General features: G+C 41.2%; 1 protein-coding gene across 1 annotated transcript in view; it reads right to left on the bottom strand.

Moving 5' to 3' along the window:
- Positions 1-24537, bottom strand: part of CNTNAP2 (contactin associated protein 2) — a gene marked incomplete at both ends in the record, with an annotated part of 1573870 nt that overhangs the window by 572700 nt on the left and 976633 nt on the right. The window contains one exon of the mRNA XM_084230860.1: positions 3816-3922. Within this exon, the coding sequence (XP_084086986.1) occupies positions 3816-3922 (107 nt within the window). The remainder of the gene's footprint in view (positions 1-3815; positions 3923-24537) is intronic.

The raw sequence follows: 24537 nt of genomic DNA, 5'->3' as shown, positions 1-24537 counted from the left end.
GATTTTGCTGCACTTACTTTGCCACCGTTGCTATAGAGTCTCATAAGTGACTTTAATGAATGTGTCTCAACAGGGTTCGCTGTTTCCTCATCGTTGATGCGCAATGTGTCAGTTTACCACTGAATTCCTCCACAGCGTTTAACTTATGTAGCTGGAGCCCTGATTACAGAGTGTGCCTAGGGAACACCACGGAGAGGACATGGGAGCTGTGATCACGGGCTTTGCTCTCAAGAAGTACCTCCCTCCACTCTGGGGACGGGGGGGCTGGAGAGCTGCCATACTCGCAACTCAGCGCCGTCCTCCTACTCTGTCACTGTCTGAAGTCACCAGTCAGTTCTTAGGAATTCATTCAGAATCAAACACCTACACAGGAAAACATAACAGTCACCTCCTCTGACCCTCTCCAGTCACCTTGGACTTTTCTTGTGGGATTTCCTCACCTAGAGGCTGACAGCTTCACTCCCCAGGAGAATGGTTTGTAAAGGACAATCTCCTAAGCAAGCCCATGAATCTATAATATTTGAAATAAATTCAGAGAAACAAATAGATACAGGCCTAGGATGTATCAGAGTCACTTAATTTTCTTCATTTTTTTTTTCTGAAAAAAGATAAGGAAGCTAGTTATTCATTGTAAGTCTCAAATTCCATGGAAGCAATAGCAAATTATGGATGGCAGCATGAAATGAAGTGACAAACGGTGTGGTATCGACAATTATTGGTACAGAAGTTCAGAGTAAAGAGACAATTGCTCTGAAATAGATGAAATGGCACAAGTGTATTGAGCACTTATAAATGCTAAAGCTCTTCTCAGTGTTTCCCATAAATCATCTCAATTAATCTCCCAAGGGCTTAATGAGGCGATGCTGTCACTATACCCATTTAATACAAGAAAACTGAAGCTCAAAGAGTTTAAATGCCAAAGTGACAAGTAAGTAAGTGGTGGAGCCAAATTCAAACTCAGTGTGGCCTGTCCAAAAAGGGTATCTGTGTCCCAGACAGGACGGCCTCTAGCCTAGATGATCACGGGTCAGCCAGAGATAGTGCTGTCATCCTGACCAAGCCAGGCCAGTGCAGGACACGGGCTGAATGAGTAGTTCAGTTGCAATGTTTGAAGCTCTGCTAAATATCGAGTTAAGCTGAATTTTAGACTTCAGTTAGCTGTTCTTTAGCTATCAAAAGTAGTACTATTATGAAACTACCATAACTATTTCTCAAAAGAGATGCTTGGTCCTTTGCAAGAAATAACAATACCAATAAAATTCAAAGCCACAGAAACAGAATAAGCAGCAGGAAGACTCAGCTCATTGATTTTTAAACTAGAAGAGCTCCCAGCATCCAGCTAGCTAGCCAATAGAGGAGTAAAGATAGTTCTCGAAGTCCAAGGGCTTGTTCCAAAGGCACACAGCCAGCCAGCCTCCGGCTGCTATGGAAGCCAGCAGTTCCCACCTCGGGGCTTTTTTCCAGGCCAACACAGGGTCAAATTATTTGTCTCTATTGACCAAAGGGCACACATTGCATATGTTTGTATTATTATGTTTCAGATCAGATCTTCCTAATTGTTAACTAATCCATGGGAGTATGTATCAGGTCTTTCAGCTTATTAAGAAGGACTGACCCTTCAGTAAGCCACATATATTTTTCACAACAAAATATTGTCTAGTCAACCCTTTCTAGAATTATGCTCTGCAGCCTTCTAACTTCTATCTATGCACACACTTGATTTTCGAGATTTTGGCCTCTTCTATGGAAGATAAAGGCTCATGATTCCATTGTTAATGAGTGTTTATACTTTGGCAGACACAAAAATGGAAGAAGGAACAACTAGGAATACACACCAGGGAGGTGGCAATGTCCCTCTTCCACCTCTGGAGCTGGCCACTAGATCACGCCTAAGCACAACTCTAACACTTGCTCAACCATTAAGCCAGAGCATGTATGCAAATTAAAAAAAAATATATTCTTAAAATGTCTTTTTCTTTGCCACGTATTTTTGTGAAAGAATCTGCTATTAAAAAAATAAAGGAATTTATTTATTTTTTTTAATTCAATATCAGAGGGCCTTCTTGGTGGTCTAGGGGTTAAGTCTCATCAGCTCAATCACCTCTACGGCCTAAGTTTGATCCCTGGGCAGGGAGGTGACCCACATGGTACAGCAGACCTCTCCTGTCTCGCCCGCTGATCCCCTCAGCAGTGTATTTCAGTGGATCGGCCCGTTCTGCTCCTTACTCTTTCTCTGCTGGATCCTCTCATGCCCCCAAACCTGGCCTACACCCCAGTTCTTCCACACAAAAATAAAATAAAATTTTAAAAATTACATAAAAAAGTGGTCACTGAGAGGGAAATCTCCGCATACACCAATTACTTGTTATTTGTCTTTAAACTTCCATATTCAGAACAAAGATCTGTTGTAGTTAAAGGTAGTATTTATAATACAAATTATACTGAAGAGTGAAGATACTTAGTTTTATCCAATCTACCTAATTCTAGCAGCTTATAAATTTTGCATCATATGCAAAATTCAAGCATTTTGAAGTAATTGGAAAGGGATACATTTTACTTATAACTCATGTATTCCAATTAATTTCAGTATCAATCAGTTTTTTTTATTCATTTCCTTTCTTATACCTACTTATAAATGCTTCACAGACGATCAATCTAGTAAGTTTGTTTCTTACACATCTAGTAAGTTTCTTACACAATCTAGTAAGTTTATATGTTTCTTACACATCTTCCCACTAGTGTTAATTTTCTAATTCTTTTATCTTTGTTTTTAAATGTCTCCCTAAATAAATAAGTGCAAGAAAATAAACTACAAATACTTATTCTTAGTTGAGGCCTGACCATATATTCTGAAAACAACTTCTTACCATGTAGCACTATGACAGCAGAGGCTGAGAGTACTATTTGCATTTTTACTGCCCCCAGAAATCTACTCTGATGACATCTGTCCTAAGAGTGAAGAGAAGGTCTAGATGTCAGAGTTCCCGTGTTTCAGCATGTTGACGGAGCCTGAATCCCTCTCTCTCCCCTGCCCTTCTCCCTACCCCACCTTGTCTACCCCCACCCCTGGCTCCTCAACAGATGTCCTTTAAACTGACTTTTATGGCAAATCTATTTTCAAAAGTGCTTTGTAAATATTACATCATTGGGAAACTGATATAACAATATAGAGTTAACGAATGTTCCTTTTAAAATATTCCTTGAATGACAAGGATTTACTCTTTGTTTAACTTTCCAGGCTAAAGGTGTTATGTGCGACAAGGTGTTATTGTGTGTTCCCAGCATCTCTGCAAGTTACTACTTATTTTTAATACTTAGAAAATGTTGCCTTTGTATGTTTTTTTCTAGATCTACAACTTCAATGAACTTCCACTGTTCAACTCTGATCTGAAAAAACATAGCCCAATCATTGTGATAGAGACAAGACACCATCATGCGGAAACTAAATGTTTGAATCACACCGTCTGCGTCTCTGCTGAAGCGATAAGTGGGGACCCAGTTAGAGCTTCACACACGAGCACAACATCCCAAACCATCCATCCAGACACACGGCTGAGACCCTGAGAGGCAAGTCCAAGGTCAGCAATCCAATCTCAAGGACATATTTGGGGGACATGGGAAGCGTTGGCTCAGTAGCTCCGAGGGGCTGTCTGTGACCACGGGATGCTATTCTGCAGAAGAAACCACAGGATCTGGGTTCCCTGGAATCAAGTGATTTAGTGTGTGGACCGCTCAGGTTGCTGAGATTGAAAGCCTCGCAGAGTCCCAGGATTTCCTCTCAACCACGGTTGAGAGTGAGAGGAACTGGCACTCACAGTTGTGGCAGGTGGCCCCGCTGTACCCCGTCTCATCACAAGTGCATCTGAAGCTGTCCCAGGTCTGCGCGCACTTGCCGCCATGCTCGCAGTGGTTGGGCACACATCTGTCAGGGAAAGAGACAAACAGAAATAAACCAACAAGCCAACGAGATTTATGAGTGGCCAAATTCCAAGCTGTCTGGGCAATATATCATTTCAATGCCAGGTTGCCTTACCAAGGCAATTAATCCTTGTTAGTTTAAGCAGATTAATAGGATTCATGATGGAAGGTGCCAAGCGCACAAAAGATGATGTATCACAGGCCGGGTGGTTCCCATTTTTGAGTAAACAGTAGAAATTAACAAACAGTTGAGAGATTCATTTGCATATCACACATTCATTTTCTTTTCCTTTTGCTCAAAAACAAAGGCACTAGCTAAATTTCCTCCTGGTGAGGATGGAAGATAAGCCATCTTGTTTCCTGTCTGAGTCTCCTTAACGCCAGTACCAGGTCCGACAGGGGTAACACTGAGTTTTTCACAGCAATTTCAGTTTTAGAAATGATGCCAGGGTGACAGCAAGGAAAAAACATTGGTTTTCCTTGCCCTACCCACCTGCCCACCTGGCTAGTGAAAGTCACCTACTTAGACAGACAGCAAGGACAACATAGAGGGAAATGCAGTATGTGCTCACATCTCTGTCTTTCTATTAACAGCCAATTGTGAAGATGGAATTTAACTTTTCTGAGCCTCCATTTCTCATTTAAAAAATGTAATAATTAACTTATCTTATAAATAGATTGACGGTTTAGAGATTATATTCCTTAACTAGAAGGCTGGTGGGCAGGACACAGAGGCCACAATAGGGGAGCTCTGAATAGCCAATCACAGTCTCCCCAGTACAGCTTCACAGCTTGACCCGATCCTAGCAAGAGTGAATTCGAAATCCGTTCCTGGACACTCCTGTTTCTGCCCATATGCTTTTCTTTCTCCCGACCTCCCCTCTAGCCCTTCCATCAATCCCTCTCTCCGGCTTCCCTACAACCTGATTATAATTTATAATTCTGGTTAGAATGCTCACAAATAACAAAGGTATTGATGAGTAAGTGCTGGGGTTCACAGGACATTTCTAGATTTTAACAGGAAATGCTCCAAAATAGAGAAGTCCACAGATTACAACAACAGAATCAACACTCTCAGTCCACAGGAAGTGGGCTGAGAACCATCCTCTGTGCAGCCCCTTAATCAGATGCCCTGAATGGCAGCTTCCTGCTGCAAACTCTGACAAGCAGTTAGAGCTTTCTCCAGCCCTCATTCTTGATTCCACCATGGCAGGTGAAGCCCAGGTCGGCACGGAGCACCCCATCCTCGTGTAGAAGGGTTGTTCTTGCACAAATCTTTGTAAACCTTAATTGCACAAGGACCATTTATGGAGCGCTTGCTACATGCACAGTCCTGCCAGAAAAGGAACTAGTCACTGTCTTTCAAGGCTTTCGAGTCTGGGAAAGTAGATGTAATGTAGATACAAAAACTGTAAGAGAAGGGCGGTGAGCACAGGGTCAAATGAGGCACCATAGAGTCCATACGAAGAGGGGCATGGTGTGGGGCATGATTAAACTTCAGGTTCAGCCTAAATGAATGGCCAGGATAGTAAGAGGAGGAAAAGGAAGAATATCATGGCTTGGTGGGGAGCCAAGAAAAGTAAAGGCGTGATGTTATTTATCATGGGGGCTGGGAAATTCCCATTTATTGAGTAGTATTTTTTTTTAGATGTGGGGTACAGGCCAGAGTCACGGGGGGTGAGAAGATTCACCAGAGAGAGGAAGGAGCAGAACAGGCAGATGTACCGAAACACACTGCTGAGGGGAGCAGAGGGCGAGTCAGGGGAGGTCTGCCGCACCATGTGGGTATCTCCCCGGCCGGCCAGGGATCAAACTTGTGCCTCAAAGGCTGGATAGCCTTGCAGCATTGCACTCAACCTGCTGTGCCACCAGGGAGGCCCGAGGAGTAATATTTCATACAAATTTGGTGTTACCTGGGCCACCACATTATCTTCCTTTTCCAAAGACTTTATCACCTTTTGGGATGGGGTGGGAAGGCTCACGGGAAATACAGCACCAGGCAGAACTGGATGAGTCCGAAAGAAGACATGAGATGCTACAGGAACTTGGGTACTAGAGTAGTTATGGGTAGGATTTAAATAAAGGGCTTGATAAAGTTTAGAATATTTCACCTGGATTTTAAAACGGCTGCATTTTTATAATTAAAATATTGAAAATCATTCTTAGCCAGGCAAGGACAAGGGTCTCTGCAGGAGGGACCCCCACGTAGCTCCTGAGTCCACAATGGTGGGAGGTGGCGACAGGATGGAAGTTCCAAAATGCCATGGAAGTGAAAAACATCCGGATTGTTAACTTTGCAATTCAGCACACGCCGGCCTTGTGTGGGGTATTTACTTTCTAAATTGTTGTGTGTGAATATTAGCTCAGTCTAATAGTGAAAGTCATTTACATCAGCTCATTATAACAATTAATTCAGGGGGAAACAGTGCAGAAGTCTACTGAGTGGCAAGGAAAAACCAGGTTGGAATTTAAATGTGCACAAAGCAGAAAATCCAAATCTCAAAAACGTAAAAGATTAGTGGGTTTTACACACCTGAGACACAGCTGACCATCAAGTCAGGTTAACTGAGCACTTTCAGAATTCAATAGTAAGACTTCTGATCTGATGTAAACGAGACTATAATATTTTATGTTTATTGCCTATTTCTTGTAACTTATATTTTTAAAATTTACATTATCTTTAGGCTGATTGCTTGCATTTTCACTCTGTGGTGAGAAAGGTTTTATCATCAAATTAAGTTCATTAAAATGGCATTGAAAACCCTAATATTTTTTGCTATATTAAAATAATTAGGAACAGTTATCAAAATCAGAATAGCTCCCCCTTCTTAGTGACTGGTTTCTTCTCCGATAGTCCCATGGAACTATTTGCATTCAACCACTATATTGTCACACTGTTTAGTAAATATTTGAGCATCTGTCTCTTTTAGAGTTAGAGATTTTTATGCCATGATTCTTTGCGTGATAAGGTGTTCAGCTCACTCTCAAACACTGTGTGTTTCCAGAGGGAAGAGGGAAGTGTGATGCTAAGCGCTTTCACCAGGGAACTGAAGCACTTCAGAGGAAATACCTCTTTTACTTTGCAAAGTGGAGATTTTTTTAAACATGTGATATTACTCCTAAATGCAAACTCTTGCTCTAGTGAACTATTTTACGAGGCCACCGGAAATGTGTAATTTGCTTCATCACATGTCTGAGCTTGCAAGTTTCATCACGTCAAAAGGAATGAGAACGGTTCAGCTGTTCTACTTGAACGGGGTCGGGGACACACGGGGAGAAGTCGGCAGGTGTCATTTGTCGTAATCAGAGGGCCCCAGAGGTGATGCTCCCCATTAGCGCACCCCCAAACAGCCCTGGCATTGGAGGGCCTTCAGCTGGAGTCATCCTCTCTGTTGTGGGAATGGTCTCCAAAATACTGTAGGCTCAGAATGCATTTAATTTCAAAGGAAATGTATTCACACCCCAGTGCATACAAGAAACAAGCTATTTTTTAAAAAGTTCAAATATAAAATGAATCAGTGTGGACAGCGGAGCTGTTTCCATGCAGCAATTCTATCCAGGGTGATGGGTGACGGCCGCCAGGTTGCCAGGTTATTTTACCCAGAGGACCTCTTTTATTTCCATAGTTGATTTTAATTGCAAGGAATTGAGAAAATTGATATTCACAGATATAAGAATCAGGCAAATGGTACCCGATTAGTTTGTTCGCTGCAGCTGACTTTGTCCTCTATGGATGCTACTTAATTACACACAGACAGAGCAAGGATTTCCTTTTACATCCGAAAATATGTTATTTTGACAGCACACCTGAATACATTGGTCGTCTTCAAAACACTTTGAAAATGTTTTCTCTTTTTTCCCTACAGTGTTTGAAAGTTAAAATCGTTTTAAGGAAAAGCCAAGTCAAATCTTTGGGTTGTTTTAGAGCCCATGCAGTCTTGTCGAACCCAGCGAGAACCCCAGCATTTCCCCAAGTCTGCTCCAGCGCTAGTGTGGGAACCAGGAGCAGGGGTGTAGGGTTGGAATACATGGGGTCTCCGTGTCCTGAGTGACTGCCATGTAAGATGCCGTGTTTCCCAGAATTTTATGTGTGTAGGAAGCTCCTGGAAGTCTTGTTAAAATGAAGATTCTGACACTCTAGGTCTGGCGTGAGTCAGAGGCTGTAATTCCAACAGCTTCCTGGTGACACTCGGGCGGCCGAGCAGAGAATCACACAGAAGCACAAGGCTTTAGGGGATTCTGGGTCTCTAGGGGTCTCTGAGTAGGAGGACACCAGGGAAGGAGGAGAAAAGCTCAGAACGGGAGCACTGGGGTTGGGGTGGGGAGGGCACGGGTGCAGCATGTGGAAAGGGCTGCTGTGACCCATCCCAGCACGTCTGATCTGAGACTGTGGGTTTCCCCAGCCCTCCCACCATTTCACATGCGACCCTTCAGCGTGACATACAATAATCTAATCATGGTAGAATTTATGTCTTGACCCAGAGTCACCCAGATAAATTCAATATTTCCAGGCCCCTTTTAAGTTGGGGGAAGTAACTAATTCCAAGTGGACACGTGCAATGTTGGGGTGAGGCCCTTGCAGGGACACGACATCCCCAATTCTCCCTTTTTAGTCCCCATCAAAATTCCTTCCTGCAACGACCCTATGACGGTGAGCCCAGGGCAGGCATCTCAGTTCACAAGAGGCTGGCAAAGGAAAATGGTCAGAATCCTGTGTTCTGAGTAACTTGTCAGCCGTGGGCCACTGACCCAAAGGTATTTATGAGCAAGAAATACATTTCTAGGGGCCTCCCCGGTGGCGCAGCGGTTGAGCGCTGGGTTGCGAAGCTGCCTGCAGCCTCTGCAGCACCGGTTCGATCCCCGGCTGCTCCCCAGCCACCGGAGGAGGGTCCCACATGGCGCGCAGACCCCTCCTGCCGCCCGCTGCTCCCCTCAGCAGTGTACTTCGGTCCCTCTGCCTGCTCTGCTCCCCGCTCTGGCTCTGGTGAATTCTCTCACCCTCCCGCGCTTCTGACTGTACCCAGTGCTTGTATAAATAAATAAATAAATAAATAAATAAATAAATAAATAAATCTTTAAAAAAAAAAAGAAATACATTTCTATATCACTAAAGCTGCTGTTATTTTTGGTCTTCGTTAAAAAAGCAAACATATCCTAACCAATACAGACCTTCAGTTAATCCACCCCCATGCTGACCTACATCTAACCTTCCTATTCTCACATAATATATGTGGTAACATCATTGTTGTTTCAGTCATTATGTGTTGGCTTGTGTTACTTGTCATGAAAGTGGCTAGAGCAATAGATACTAAACTGATGTGGCTACACTGAGTTCAAATCATAGACAATATTGATGACCAAGTCAGCCACTTTCCTGGAGAATAGAGCCTCTTGGATTCATTCAGTGTGTATTTTTGAGTGTCTACTGAGAATAAGCACAACTGCTGTTCCATCAAACTTCCTGATCAACAGGTTTAATTGCCACAATGTTCCTGGGAGATTGTGTGATGATGTGTAGTTCATCCACTTCTCAAGGATGCTGAAATCTATCCAGAGGCAAAATAAAGCCAGAGACCAGCAGAGAAGTGTGTGTGGAGCTGTATTACTTGACACCTAGTAGAGAGGTTTTAACTGACTTTGGGATTTTGAATATTTTTTACTAACTATGTGAGATATCGAAGACTCTTAAACAGTAAAGTTGCTTGAACTAATGTTTTAAGAATTTTTCAATAGTTTTTTTAGATTTATTTATTCATGCATACAAGAACTGGGGTACAGACAAGAGGTGTGGGGTGTGAGAGGATTCACCAGAGACACAGTGGGGAGCAGAACAGGCAGACTGGTGAAATACACTGCTGCGGGGAGCAGCAGGGAGACAGGAGAGGTGTGCCGCGCCACGTGGGTTTCTCCCTGGCTGGCCAGGGATCAAACTCGTGCTGCAGAGGCTGGGAACAGCTTCACAGTGCTGTGCTCAACCCGTTGTGGCACCAGGAGGTCCCTGATGTTTTAAGATTTTAAAGTAGTAATAACAAGCACAACAGACTGGAGGGTCAGCTAAAGGCAGGAAATTGGCAAAAATAGCTGTTTTAATGCTCTGAGTAAAGGATCATACAAATCTGAAGTATAATGAGACTGCAGGGGAACAAGAGGATTAAGGCGACTACATTATTAAATAATGAGTTGGAAGTGAATTGATTCAAAATGCCTCTGCTATTCTGTGTTTAGGAACTAGGAATAAACAGAGAATTTTCAGTCTGAGGCAGTGGCTTTTCTTATATAACTAAACGTGGGGAAATTTCAAACCCTATCAAAACTTTTAAGACAGTAAGTTCTAAATTTAAACTCATAATGACTTGTTTTCTTTTTCCCAAATGAGTTAAATTTAGAATAACTATAAGCACTTCTAAAAATGTTATTAAGCATTAGCTCAGCCTCACCTTATCTTATCTTGTTACTTGGAACGAGATAACCACAACAACTTGATGTGAGAAGGAAGAATTGATTGGGAAAGGCAGGCTCCTGAAATACTTGGCAATTTATAGCCACTCAGCGCATGCACGGAGGAGCCACATCTGTTTTACGAATCGGGTTTGGATTACATATTTCCTATCGATAACTTCTTATCCATGAGCAACTTCCTCACCACCTTTGGCTTGGTCTTAAATCACCAACTGCAGGAGTACACTAGGGAAAACTTAGGGCAAGATACAAGTTAAAAGAAAAGGAAAATATATATGAAAATGGGGGTCAGGAAGAGGAGCCCCAGAAAGAAAAAAGAAAGACATTCAAGGAGCCTAAATCTTGTTGGAAAAACAAACATTTCTAATGAGAAATTATAAAAGTCATTGTGAATTGTCAAATTTTTATACATTTTATATATACACGCACATATATCTGGCAGGAATGCTCTAAAATTATAGCATAACCAGGTAAGAGTTCTGCTACTGCATAATAAAAGACTTAAATGGTCTATAGTAAATGTAAATATTGGTGCATTAAGAGAAAGGGAGACAGGTGGAATAGAATTGAGACTCCAGAAGTGAATACAAATATATATATATATATGAATTAAATATGCCAATGGTGACATGTTAGATCAGTATGGACAATGAATTAATCAATAAACGTTATCAGACAACCAGTTACTTGTGTGAGAGAAAGTAAATGAAATTCCCTACTTTTTCTCAACCCAAGATAAATTTCAGGTAGATACAAGTTTTAAATATAAAAAAGAACAGGATAATAATAAAGCGTGATGGAGCATATGTCATAATCGGTACCTATAGAAGGTATTTCTAATGAAGACACCAAAACCAGGAACCACAAAGTGAAGATTAGCAAACTTGACCACATAACATTCTAAGAAATATTGGTACAGTCAAACACAAGCAAGGTCAAAGTGGACCAACAAAGTGGGAAACATTTGTCATATGGCAAAGAGTCGGTTCCTCTAGGATACTCGGCTCTAAAAAGATAAACTTTTGCCTTTCACAACAACATGATGGAGCTGCAGGGGATGATGCTAAGTAAAATCAATCAAAAGGAGAAATACAAACATAAAAGTTTGCTTTCATATATGTGGAGTATAGAGGAAAACTAAAGGAAATGACAAAACCAAACCAAAACAAACCCTGGATTATGGCTGCAGAATTGAGGCCACTACAAGGGAGGGAGTGGCAGAAAGGAGGCAGAGGGCCCAAGGGTGGAGCGTGGGGGGTGCTGTGTGGCCATATACATCTAAGGAGGTGTGAACCTGCACCCTAAATCATATGCAGTGCTGTGAACGATCAGTGCAATACAAAAATGAATTAATTTAAAAGAATAATATTTATATTTCAATAAGAAACCCAATTAATACAAAAGCAAAGGGCATGCATAAATGGGGAGAGTCCAAAAATAAAATACTTATAATTTTTATATAGAGAAAAATATTTAATGCCATTCATATTCCAGAAGCACAGATGTTATTTCCATGAGATTCCATTGATCATCTCTCTGAAAATTTTTTTTTTAAATAATAAATTTTATTTTTATATTTTCACATACAACTGCACATGCCCCATTCTGACCCCAATCCCTCCCCTCCCGGCCCCCACCCCACAAAAAGTGTCTCTGGTTCATAGTTTTTTGTTGATTTTGATTTTCACTTTCTTATAGTTATTCATTTTCCTGATCCCTTACTTAAGTTTTCTAGATTCCTGTTATGTGGAGATTTCTGGACCTACTAAACATATAGCTTCCATAGGATCCAGCAATTCCACTCCTAGGTATTTACCCAAAGGACACAGAAACATCAATTCCAAAGAACACCTGCACCCCTATGTTTATAGCAGCTCTATTTACAATAGCTAAGCTTTGGAAACAGCCCAAATGCCCAAAAATAGATGACTGGATCAAGAAGATGTGGTACATAGACACCATGGAATATTACTCAGCATTCAAAAAAGATAAACACATGCCATTTGCAGCAACATGGATGGCGCTGGAAGGGATCATCTCTCTGAAAATTAATGGAAAAGCACTTCTGGGTTCCTGAAGTGAGCCCCAAGAGTTCGGAGGGTTATTCATTTCAAATGCAAATAAAATTTGAATTGGCTAATTCATGTCTGAGAATTGACCCCACAGATCTATTAGCCCACTTCCACAAAATCATATTCAAAGTATCTATTGCAGCATCGCTTATAGGAGCCAAAAACTGAAGAAAAAATTCACTGGCTAGGGACTTAATGGTAAGTTAAGGCAACACACATTATGAACCCTCTGGGAGCCAGGAAAACCACAGGTGGGTCCATGTGTGCTGACCAGCACTGTCTCCCAGACACCCTGCAGGGGGCAAGGAATGTGAGAACAGGGCTCCTGAGAAGCCCCTGCGTGTCCCGGAGGACTGCCTGGCTGCTGCATGCAGGGGGCAGGTGCACAGGACACAGAAGGTCGCAGCCTGCCAGGGCAGCACATCAAGCAGAGGAGACAAACACCGCGTGGTCTCACTTCTCAGTGGAATCAAAATGGAACAAACCACTAGAAACAGAGCATCTGGTGATGCAGGTAGGGGTGTGTGTTGGGAGGGGTCGGGGGTGGCAAATGGGTAAATGTGTTCGATGGGTACAAAGTTCCAATTACGAGGTGACCGGGTTCCAGGCGCACTGGCAGGTAGGTGACACAGTTGAGGGCATTGCATTGTGTGCTTGAAAGTCACTCACAGGGCCATCTTACCAAAGATACAAGCCTGGGAGGAGATGGATGTGTCCACTTGTCTTGTCGCGGTCACTGTGTCATGGTACGTGTCTCAATCAACACAGCCACGCAATGTCCTGTGTCAGCTGGGTCTCAGCAGGGGGTGGGCTAGAGCCGGGTGCTCCAAGCATTTCTCAGTGTTGCCCCACCTTGCTCTCAGCCCCAGGATCAGATGGTACTGGGGACCTTACACCCTCTGATTCTCCCTGGATATATGCAATGGGAACCCACGGCAGGAGGCTGGAGGGAGGGAGAGGCCGCAGGTTAGAGTTTTATATAGGTTTTCTCTCCAGGCTGCTCCATTTGGTTGTGTCCTATGAAGGTTTTGTCTCTGCCCTTTGGCCTGAGTTGGTCACACAACACTTGGGGTTCTTCCCTATCTTCTCTCCTCCTCCTCTGGGGCCAGGAGGGCACCAGCCTGTAGCTGTTAGTCCCGGGCAGTCACCTCACTATCCCTTGCGGTTCCCTCCATGTCCTCAGTGACCCCATCTGCAAAGAAACTCCCTCCTCTCGTGACTCCCATACAATAGAAATGGAGGAAAAAATACCTATTGCTACAGACACATACATGCAGAGTCGTGAGTATTCTTGCAAGTGACAAGAATGTTTTAAAAAGTGAGCAGTCTAAAATGAGCACAAATCTCCCTACAAGAATAAGCTATTCATGTGTATATAATTTTTCTGAGGGGTTGCTGTCAACAATATAATTTAAAAGAGCTTTATGGGCCTCCTTGGTGCCTAGGGGTGAAGTTTCTGTGCTATCCCTGCTATGGCCTGAGTTCGAACCCCAGCCAGGGAGATGACCCACATGGCGCAGCAGAGCTCGCCTGTCTCCCCACTGCTCCCTCAGCAGTGGGTTTCAGTCAGTCTGCCTGTTCTGTCCCCCACTCTGTCTCTGGTAAATCCTCTCACCCCCTGCACATCTGGCCTGCACCCCAGTTCTATGTAAAAAAAAAAACAAAACAAAGTTGTTTAAAAAACAACATTCAATTAAAAAAAAAAAAAAGCTGTAGAGAGCAGAAAACCTTAAATGAAGTACACAGTACACATCGGGAGAATTACTATAATTAAGCTCTTTGCCACTCCGACTGCTTATGTTGTCTTAGTCTGAGAAGTACGTGGTTACACCTGCAGGCGTTCAGATTGAAATATTTTAATTTTTGTTCCAAACCTTAAGGAAACAACCTGCAAAGATGGGTATTGTCACCATGTGTGTTTCGCTGTTTTTCTTAAATGCTGAAATTCACATCTTTTTACTTCCGGACTGAAAGGAAATTCAAATTTCTGAATTTGTGTGATGAAAGTTTAGAGTCAGAAAGAATTTTAGCACTCTTTGTTAATCCCTTTATTTTACAGATGAAGGCACTAAAAGCTGTAATTCAGGGAAGTTAAGGTAACAGAGCATATGTGTGGTGCAGACAGGACTAGGGGACAGAGGCTTGCCCAGTATTTTCTAAATACCACATAATTACCCTGAGTTACAATGGAGAATCAGTTGCAATTAGAGATCTTTGGGAAGCACATAATATACAGAAAAATAATCCATACTTCCCACCATAGAGCCAAAAAACAAAACATGTTTTATTGTCTTGAGACAATTTGATGGCTGGTTGCATTCTCTCCAATGTCTAGCTCTGTCCTTTTTTCTTTCTTTTTAAAACTGGATCCAAATAGCAGACTAATGTCAGAGCAGATTTTTAGTATTTGTACAATGAAGCGATTGAAATGAATATTTCTGACATTTTTATAGCTGATGCAAAACAAATAGTGTGGTAATCATTTAAACAATTACTGTGGCTTCATTATTATCCTCACTGTTTAATTTATTGCTTTTTTTTCTGGAAAACAGACGCCTCCTCTTTGGAAAGCAGTCTTGTGACTTGAGCGTTAGAAACCTACCCTAGGCCATTTGCGACAGATATTGTTTGTACAAAGGCTGTAGATTTTGACTCTCTAAGGACTAAAGAAAAGACATCCACGGTAATGAAGCTGGAAGATCTGGAAATGTTTGGGGGCAGCAATCTCCTGCAGATGGCCAGAGGATGCTGGCTTAAGGGCCACGTGACACGTGGCTTTGAACAATCTTCTAGTTATTTTGCCATACTTGAACTAGAGTTCAGATTTCTTTATGTCTTTACTTCTACAAGTGCAGAGTCAGCACCTGCATCGCAAAAGGACTTCCAAAGTTGCTTGTCCAGGAACAAGTGACTTGAAGAAAATGGCACAAGGAACTGCTCACCTATTACACATGGTCCAGCACAAAAAGAAACAAGTAACTTGAAGGTTGTAAGCAGTGAAAAAAAAAAAAAAAAAAGATCTGTTCTTAATGCTTCCTTCAGTGTCACCCATAATTATGAGCAAATGCTGTAAACAGCTTTCCAAAGGTCTCACAGTTTGAAATCGCCAGAGATAAAATTCTTAGATTAATATCCTTAATCTTCCAGAGCTCCTTTCTGTTACAAAAAGATACAGGATGCCAGTGCACAAATCTGATATCAGAATGACAACAGTGGGAGATATTGGCTCACTAGTCCTTTCATCAGAGTCCGACATCTTGTTTTAGTAAGGATTGGGCATAATAATCTGTTTAATGGGCCTCCCTGGTGGCAAAGGGCTTAAGACGCAACCTATGAAGCTATCTCCAGCCACTGTAGCATGAGTTCCATCCCCGGACAGGGAGCTACCCACATGGCGCAGCAGACCTCTCCTGACTTGCCCCTTGCTCCCCACAGCAGTGTATTTCAGTAGATCTGCCTGTTCTATACCCCACTCTATCTCTGGTGAATCCTCTCACCTCCTGCACCTCTGGCCTATACCCCAGTTCTTGTATGCATAAATAAATAAATCTTTTAAAAAAACAAAACCAAAATAATTACATTCTCTGCTGGTATTTCTCCCACTGATAGGTTTGTTGGGTGGCAATCCTAGCTCATCACCCAACATCATGACTGCTTATGTTAATACTTGGCTAAGGTACAGCCTAAATTTATTTTAATTCACTTATAGGAGTCCTGGGTAGCGTGGTATAGAACAACTATCCCATTAATTTAACTCTGTTCTAAGCCAAACTACCAAAGAGGGTCCTATTTGTCTTTGCATGAAATTGAACATAGTGACATCTTTAGAGTTCTACTAGAGAATTTATATTTTTAACCAAAAAATGAAATTGGCAGTAGAAGGAAATTAACTAACATGATCAGGGGTTGGAAAATGAAATACTTTTTAGAGAAATTATCTTTAGGATACACTGAAGAAGTAACTAATGAGAAGTATGTGACACTCTGTACCTTGTTTATAGATGGAGAGTGTATTCATTGAGAACCTGTTATGCTCAGTGCAATGTTTGAAGGGATGTAGTTAAATCAGTAAATTTCATGTAGAGTCATGAGAAGGATGCCTGTGAGGATAAGGTGGTGTTCCTAAGTTGCTGTGGTGGGGCAGGCAGGTTGACTAATCACCATAGAAACTGGATATGATGCTTGAATTGTTGGCAAGATGCATAAGAGTGAACAATCTAGAAGTCCCTCTTGGGTAAGCATAGGTGTGACCACTTTCAATAGCAAGACAAACATCACATTAGGGATCTACTATTACTAGAACTTCTAGTGCAAACCAGATAGAAGAGATACTTTTTGATATATTTTGTACTAATAATGGCATTAAGCGTTGGACAGATGTTATGTGGTTCATATTTTTAAAATAAACTCTACATTTACTTATATTCAATTATTTCCTAATGAGGCAAACTTAATCACTAATCCAAGTTTTAAATTAAAAAAAAAAAAAAAAACTGCACCAACCAAGGATTTGACAGCGGAGCTATACTAGTCATTGCTCCATGACAGACATCATACGAACTCATTATTCTACTATTCTTGTGTTCATTGGAAACAAAAATATAGTGTAGGTCAAAAAGTTACAATTATTTGTGTTTGTTAAAATTCACTAATGGTGATAATTTCACTCAAAGTTTTGGAGTCAATGAGAATGCTCATTTAACACATGGGTGGAATATCATGAAAACAGCTATAGTTTTTCCAAGCCCAGAACAATTATATTTCAGAATTCCCTAAAGCTGGACCATTTCTCAGAAAGTAATTCATCTCAAATGGGAATAATTTAAAGAAAGTGATAACAATGAAAATGTAACTTTTATTGACAGGCACTTGACTTTATAAATGATCATGAAATGACTTGCCATGCTTAATTTTAATTACAAACAGCCCATTTCTGCAGATTTATTATCTTACTTAAAAGTGGTGTGATTGCCCTCCAGAAAAGCTGACAGGCTATAATTTACTTCTGGTTAGAGAGTCTTGATTTTAAGTTATGACGGGCATTATCATTTATAAAAAAGAATTGATAAAGTATTTCAGGTAATTAATAAACTGTGGGTTTTCAGGGGCCTATAACTATGTATTCCTAAATCTAATGACTCAAACCTAAACCTACGTTTACTGCTTGGCATTGAGTTTGTTTTAGTGCTGATAGTTTTTGTCACTATTGCAAAGCAGAGCTCATTTGCGAATATTTCCTTTTCAGGGGGATGATAGCTTTCATGGTGTGTGTGTGCGTGTGTGTGTGCGTGCATGTGTGTGCGTGTGAAAACAAGTGAAAGTCCTTAGCATTTCCCTTCTACATACATGTAGGATTTCATTCTTGGTACCTCATGATTGAGGTAAACTAAGAATAGACCACTATGAAGAATGTACTCCACCTCCCCCCAAAAAAAAATCTTCAAAAAAATCTGCTCTAAAATAACTAGTCAGTGTATTCAGCCAATAGTTGACTAAGTAGATAACCTGACATTTATGCTTGACTGCCCTAACCAGACAGAGAACGCTGAGATCAAGATTCAATTCCACAGCACAAGCGCCCCCAGTTATGCTTGCTGATGTGTCAGGTAGGATCTTTTGGTAATTTCAATGAAAGCTCTCCAAGTAATTAGTTTTCTTTTCAGTGACACTCACATAAGGAATGAAATTGCAAAAATGAAAGCAAAACCAAAGAAACTTTCATCCCCCACCACCATCTTTGTATGCCCATGTCCCTTTCCCTCCCCCTTCCTTAATCTCAGAGCCCTCAGGACCATTTGTTAATGTCCACTGGTTTTTAAAAGTGTTTTTACATTAATGATTTGTCTGGTGTATAAATGTATTTGCTTTTATTGTTCTCAATTTGCTGCACACAATTCTCTCAAATTTCCTCCATTTTTGTTGAAAATGGCTGCATTTCATCCTTTTCATGACTGTATAATACTCCAGTGTGTGGGTATGTGTATCTTTGTGTGTGTGTATATCTATCTATCTATCTACATACACACATGTGTGGAACACATGGGCTTTTGTGTTGACAGAGAAGCAAAGAACAGAGAAGCAAAGCATTATTCTGAGAATATTGATGATGCTAGTTTTTTAATGGGGAAAGTCTGACTTAGGTACAGTCAAAGTCTAATTTCAAAACAATTAATTTAAAAATTAAAGTTGTTTTTAAGGGGAAATCTAATCCAAGTTGCAAAATATGTTTTCTGCATATATTCAACTTATGCAGTTATGGTCTGGGTGGGAGGTGGGCTGGGAAGGTAGCAGTCCTGTCTCGTCTTGGTGAAGAGGTGTACTTCATTCACCCCAACATGGTGGACACAAAGATGCCTGCTCATGTAGAACAGGTGAAGTGACAGGGGTAATGTATTTGCAAGCATCCTACTGCTTTGATGGCATTGATCTCAGGAGGCAAAAAGTGCTTCAGTGCATAAAATGGTCTGTGCAATTGAGTCCTGGCTCCTCTCTGTGGAGCATCATTGCAGATCTATCTTTCACTGCAAACCAGTGTACATGGCACAGAAGGTTTTCTAGGGCAGTGAGTTAGTTTTCTATCCCTGTCGTGATAAATTATTGCAAACAAAGATAATGGCTTCATGCAACACAAACTTATCCCCTCACAGTGCTGGGGGGTCAGAGTGTAAAATACATCCAAGGCTGCCTGCCTTTGGAGACTGCAAGGGGGACTGCCTTGCCTTTCCTGCTTCTGGCGCCTTTGCACATGTGCAGGGGCCACTTCCTTCATCTACAAAGCCATCAGCACAGGCTCTGCTACCCTTTCTGGTCTCTGCTTCTGTCTTAGAGTCCTCACAGCTTCCTTCCAGCCCTCACCCGCCTGCCTCCCTCTGACAAGAGCAATTATGGTCACAATTATCTCTGGACCCTCAGAGATAATTCAGGCTCATCTCTCCATCTTAAAGCCCTCATTCATTCACATTAGCAAATTTCCTTTGTCATCAGGTGATATTAACAGGTTCAAAGGCAGGGAGCGGGTTTCTAAGGAAATCATGAGAGGTGGGCAGCTTCGTCAGCTGTCATCTAGAACACAGAGAAAGGAGAGAAGGGACATGGAACTGGACTGATTAGCTCAGTATGATCACCACAAATCAAATGTGAATACTTAAATTTTAATTAAGATTAAATAAAATGAAAAATCCAGTTCTTCAGGTGCACTCTGAATTTCCAGTGCTCTGCAGGTACCAGTGGCTGATGGTGACCATGCTGGATAGAGCAGACAGAGAATATGTCCATCAGTCTAGAAAATCCTGTTGGACAGCAGAATTCAGGTAACATTCTAGGAACAGTAAACCATAATGGAGTGGTACCACAGGAAAGTCCATTTCCTTGACTGTGCACCAATGACTATACAATACTTCCCTTTTCCTTTATTTGGAATTGCAATCCAAGGTGTTTAGACTCAGCTCATAAAATGTCTCTGTTAGAACCATGTGATTTTTTCTGTATTAACTTATTTTGGGGGAAAATTTGTGTTCCTAAAATGACCTTCATTTCAAGAAAAAAGTATTGGTATTAACCACTGGGCCACCTAGATTCTGGGTCCTAATTGCTAAATGTTCACATTTTTGCACAATGATCTACATTTCTCTTGCCACAGAGAAAATGGCTTGGCCAGGGCTGCTGCCCCAAGGGTCTCTTTATGCACATTCGCTTTTCATTTTTTATCACACGATGCAGAGCCCTTCCTGGCAAGACCGATGTCAACATCCTGGCACAGTTGCTGCAGAATCTTCCATCTGATGGTATGTCCTTTTCTCCTTCATTGGTGGAAGGAGTTCAAGTTCATGAAGTAAGGAGAAGCAACAGGAGAGTTAAGCCATGTTTTTCTATACATCTCAATAAGTAGACATCCGTTTCTGCTCAGAGCCTAGTCATCGAGAGTTTGCAATTTGATTAAGTTCATATGGATTTGGGGTGAAATTGGAAATAAGAACAAGAGTTGAGAATGATACATTGTTTTCATTTATAAATCCCAAAACTGAAATCAAATTCACTTTGCAACACTAAGTAAGTGGATAAATAAATTATAGCATGTTCAGTGTATGATATATTATGTTGGTTTTCAAAATAGTGGATACTTAATGCAGGCAGCAACTTAGAAAAATACTTATATTTGTGCTTTCTGGTAGTAAAATTGGAACAATTCTCAATTTTAACCACACTTATTATTTAAAATAGCTTAATAAACTATGACCTTTCTACTAGAGTAAAATAATAGTAATAGTAATAATAATAATAATAATAATAATAAAACCATGGGGAGATTTGTCCTAAAAAAGCAGTGTCTGAATGTTTCCTAAAAATGTAAATAACCCAACAGAATGACAAGGGTTGGAGATCTCCTTCTCAAAAATCCAGTGATCTCAAGAGCAAAAACATCCAGAATATTCTTTCTTTTTCTTCTTTCTCAGGATGTATGTAGCATAGAAATTATTTGTTTACTTATAATTTGTGAGGACTGGAATTAGATAGCTAATAGTAAGATAATTTATTAGATAACTATAAATAAGAATGTTCTTTGTGGGCCTCCTCTGGTGGCACAGGTGGGTGAGTGCCGCCTGTGAAGCTGTCCGCAGCCTCTGCAGTGCGGGTTCTATCCCAGCCGGCCGGCCAGGGTCCCACATGGTGCAGCAGACCTCTCCTGTCACGCCCGCTGCTCCCCTCAGCAGTGTATTTCATCAGTCTGCCTGTTCTGCTCCCCGCTCTGTCTCTGGTGAATCCTCTCACCCTCCCATGCATCTGGCCTGTACCTGGTTCTTGTATAAATAAATAAATAAATCTTTAAAAAAAAGGGAATGTTCTTTGCTTCTGAAAGCAAGCACTGCTTACAAAGATTGAGAAGTAATCAACACTAAAATTAAAAAGAAAATCTTTAAAAATTATATTGTGGTCTATTTTCTTTATATCTCTGTTTCCCACAGAAAAGGAAAATCTAGGGGGTAGAGGGGACTCTATATAAAAAGTGATTTTAAATTAAACAGGCTTTTTGTCAACTCAAAGAGAGGGAAAAAGAACAAGGGCAACATTTGCAACAATTTCCACCTGTGCCTTCTTCCCGTCCCGTTACTGAAACACAAATTTTTTCTCATTGCTCTCTGCAATAACAACCTCCCAAAATGAAAAAAAAAAAAAAAAAAAGTTTGAAAGCTTCTTGAAATTGAGGTAAAGGATTTTTCTGTAAAATCTTCCATCGTATCTTCAAACCTGTTTTTGTTTGATTATATATAGACTATTGATTTCTGCATGTTAAAATTATGCCCTGATATTTTATTAAATTATTTCTTTGTAGCCAGTAGTTGTTCCATTGATTTTTCTCCCAGTGTTTAAGATAAATAATCATGTCCTCTCTAAATAGAGGTAGTTCTATCTCTTCCTTTCCAAGTAAGTCCTATATCTCCACTTGCTTTTTTTGGTTCTATATCCCTAACATATCACAAAATCATACTTAAAATAGCGGGCAGCAGCATCTTGTTCCATTGGGAATAACTGTATATTTATTTCCCTTTATTACAGTGCAAGCTAAAGGCTGAATTTTGAAGATACACAGACATATACACACACATGCTCAAGTTAAAGAAGTAGTCATTAATTCCTGTTTAACAGGGTTGTGTCTTTTGGGAACTGGTATTGCACTTTGTCAGCTCCTTTTCTATGCCCTTGCAGATGATGACACTGTTTTCCTTGTTGGCTCTGTTAATACAATGATCCACATCATCCTACTTCATACTTCCTAAGTGAACTGTCTTGCATTTCTGGAAGAATCACCACTTGCTTATGAAGTAATATTACTATAATGTCCTGGTAAATGATGCTTAGCATTATTTTATTTAAGACTTCGGTGTTGCTACTCAGAGATGAACATGGTCTGAGTTCTTTGCTTTTATGTTTTGGTAAAATTGTTATGAGATTTGTGTTGCTGAAATAACTTCATAAAAATAATTTGGGAATTTTCATCTATTTCAATGCTCAGAAATAGTTTGAAACTAAGTTTTCCTTTGTACCCATAGTGCTGGAGTTTCAAAAGGAATATTTGTGAATTTTTATTGATTAAAGGGGATGATGATTTAGTGCATCTGTTTGTTTTCTGAGTATATACCCTGTTGCATCATAAGACCAATTAGTGTTCCCTGGAGGGAAGAGGAACTGGGGGTGGTGGCTGGTCATCAGCTGGGACAAGGTGGACAAGAGCGTTTGAACAGAATAGGACTCTCAGAGGTGTTCACACTGTCTTCAGGCATGCAAGGGAGCACGTGTCCATGCTAGTTCTCAACAATGAACACCCCAAACATCTGAAAGTTTATAATGCAATGGAACATCAAAAAATAAGGTAGGGACCGCCCTGGTGGCACAGGTGTTAAAGTCTCAGTGCTATCAAGCTATTGCCACCCACGCGGCATGAGTTCCATCCCCAGACAGGGAGCTGACCCACATCTGGTACAGAAGACCTCTCCTGTCTCACCCACTGCCCCTCTCAGTGTATTTCAGTGGATCCACCTGTTCTGCTCCCCGCTCTGTCTCTGGTGTATCCTCTCACTACCTGCCCCTCTGGCCTGCACCCCAGCTCTTGTATGCATAAATAAATAAAAATAAATCTTATAAAACAAAGTAAAATAAATTAAGGTAAAATAAAATGAAATAATAAATAAAATAAAATAAAATAAAATGGATGATGTGGCCAGAAATGTAAGCAGTTATCTTGGAGATGGAAAACAGAATGAGTTTTTGAAACAGAGCTGCCCCAACAAAATGAGTCATTGCTATTTATTACCTGTGTTGACTTGATGCTTAATTACTTAATATTTTAAGGTCTTTCTTTCACTATTAAAAGGCAGTTAAAACACCGTGATGGTGTTCTCTGTTCCACTAGTTCACACACCGATACTGAAATTAGCAGTCTGTGTGCGTCCCCACATCCCAGTTTCTGGAATGTTCCTGTGTCAGAGGTTGAAGCAGTTCTCGGGACAAAATGAAAACACAGGGACTAGGAGCTTTGCTGAACTAAGTCCGTGTCTGTGATATTAAGTTCTTCCCTCTCTTAGGAGATGGAATTGATGAGTGGAGGAAACAGCGCCCAGGCTGAGCGGGAGACCAGGGAGCACATCCACATGGGGCGAGTGTGTAGCTCCTGCATGCCCAGAATAAGATCTGAGACCCGAGTTTATCTTTTTTGAATGCTGAATAATATTCCATTGTGTATATCTGCCATACTTCTTGATCCAGTCATCTATTTTTGGGCATTTGGGTTGTTTCCAGGTTTTAACTATTGTAAATAGCGCTGCAATAAACACAGGGGTACAGGTGCAGCAACGTGGATGGAGCTAGAAGGAATGATGCTCAGCAAAATAAGCCAGAAGGAAAAAGAAAAATATCGGATGGTTTCACTTATAGCAGGAATATAGGGGAACCAAATAAGACATCAGTGTAAAAAAATTATAACAGTACAAAACACAACAAAGCAAAAATAGATAATTATAAACCAGAGACATCCTGCAGGGGAGGAGGCAGGACAGGAATGAGAGGGAGGGAGGGAGGAGCACAGGGGACTGAGGTGATGGTGCATGGGTGCCTTGGGGAAGGAAATTCTATGGGGACTACACCTGAGGGGGTGGGGGGAAGCAAATATAGTTTAAAAATGAACAATGATGTAAAATATATATATATATATATATATATATATATATATATAAGATCCAGACGGTGATCCTGTGGGGGTCCTGCTGCACCTCCCCAGTGGGGCCAAGCTCTGTGCCCAGGGCAGTGGATGCCTCCTGGGAGTGGCAGCAGGGGCAGCTTCAGGGGGAGCCCCCGTGGGGCACAGGGGCTGCGGGGCTTTTACTAACCCCTGTTCCCTGCACTCGTGTCAGGAAAGAAAAGCTGAGCTCCCTGCAGGTGAGTGGGCTCCAGGAGACGCCTCCTCCCAGCCTCCGGGGCTCGCTGGATAAACCAACAGTCCACACCGCTGAGGCAGCACCAACCCCCCTAGGTTGGAAATCCTTAATTAAATTCTGTTGTGATACTCAGAAGACACAGTCCTGTAGGAAACTGT

Source organism: Talpa europaea (genome assembly GCF_964194135.1).
Source record: "Talpa europaea genome assembly, chromosome: 3".
NCBI lineage: Eukaryota > Metazoa > Chordata > Mammalia > Eulipotyphla > Talpidae > Talpa > Talpa europaea.
The sequence above is the reverse complement of the archived record's forward strand: the minus strand, read 5'-3'. Positions and strand labels throughout refer to the sequence as shown.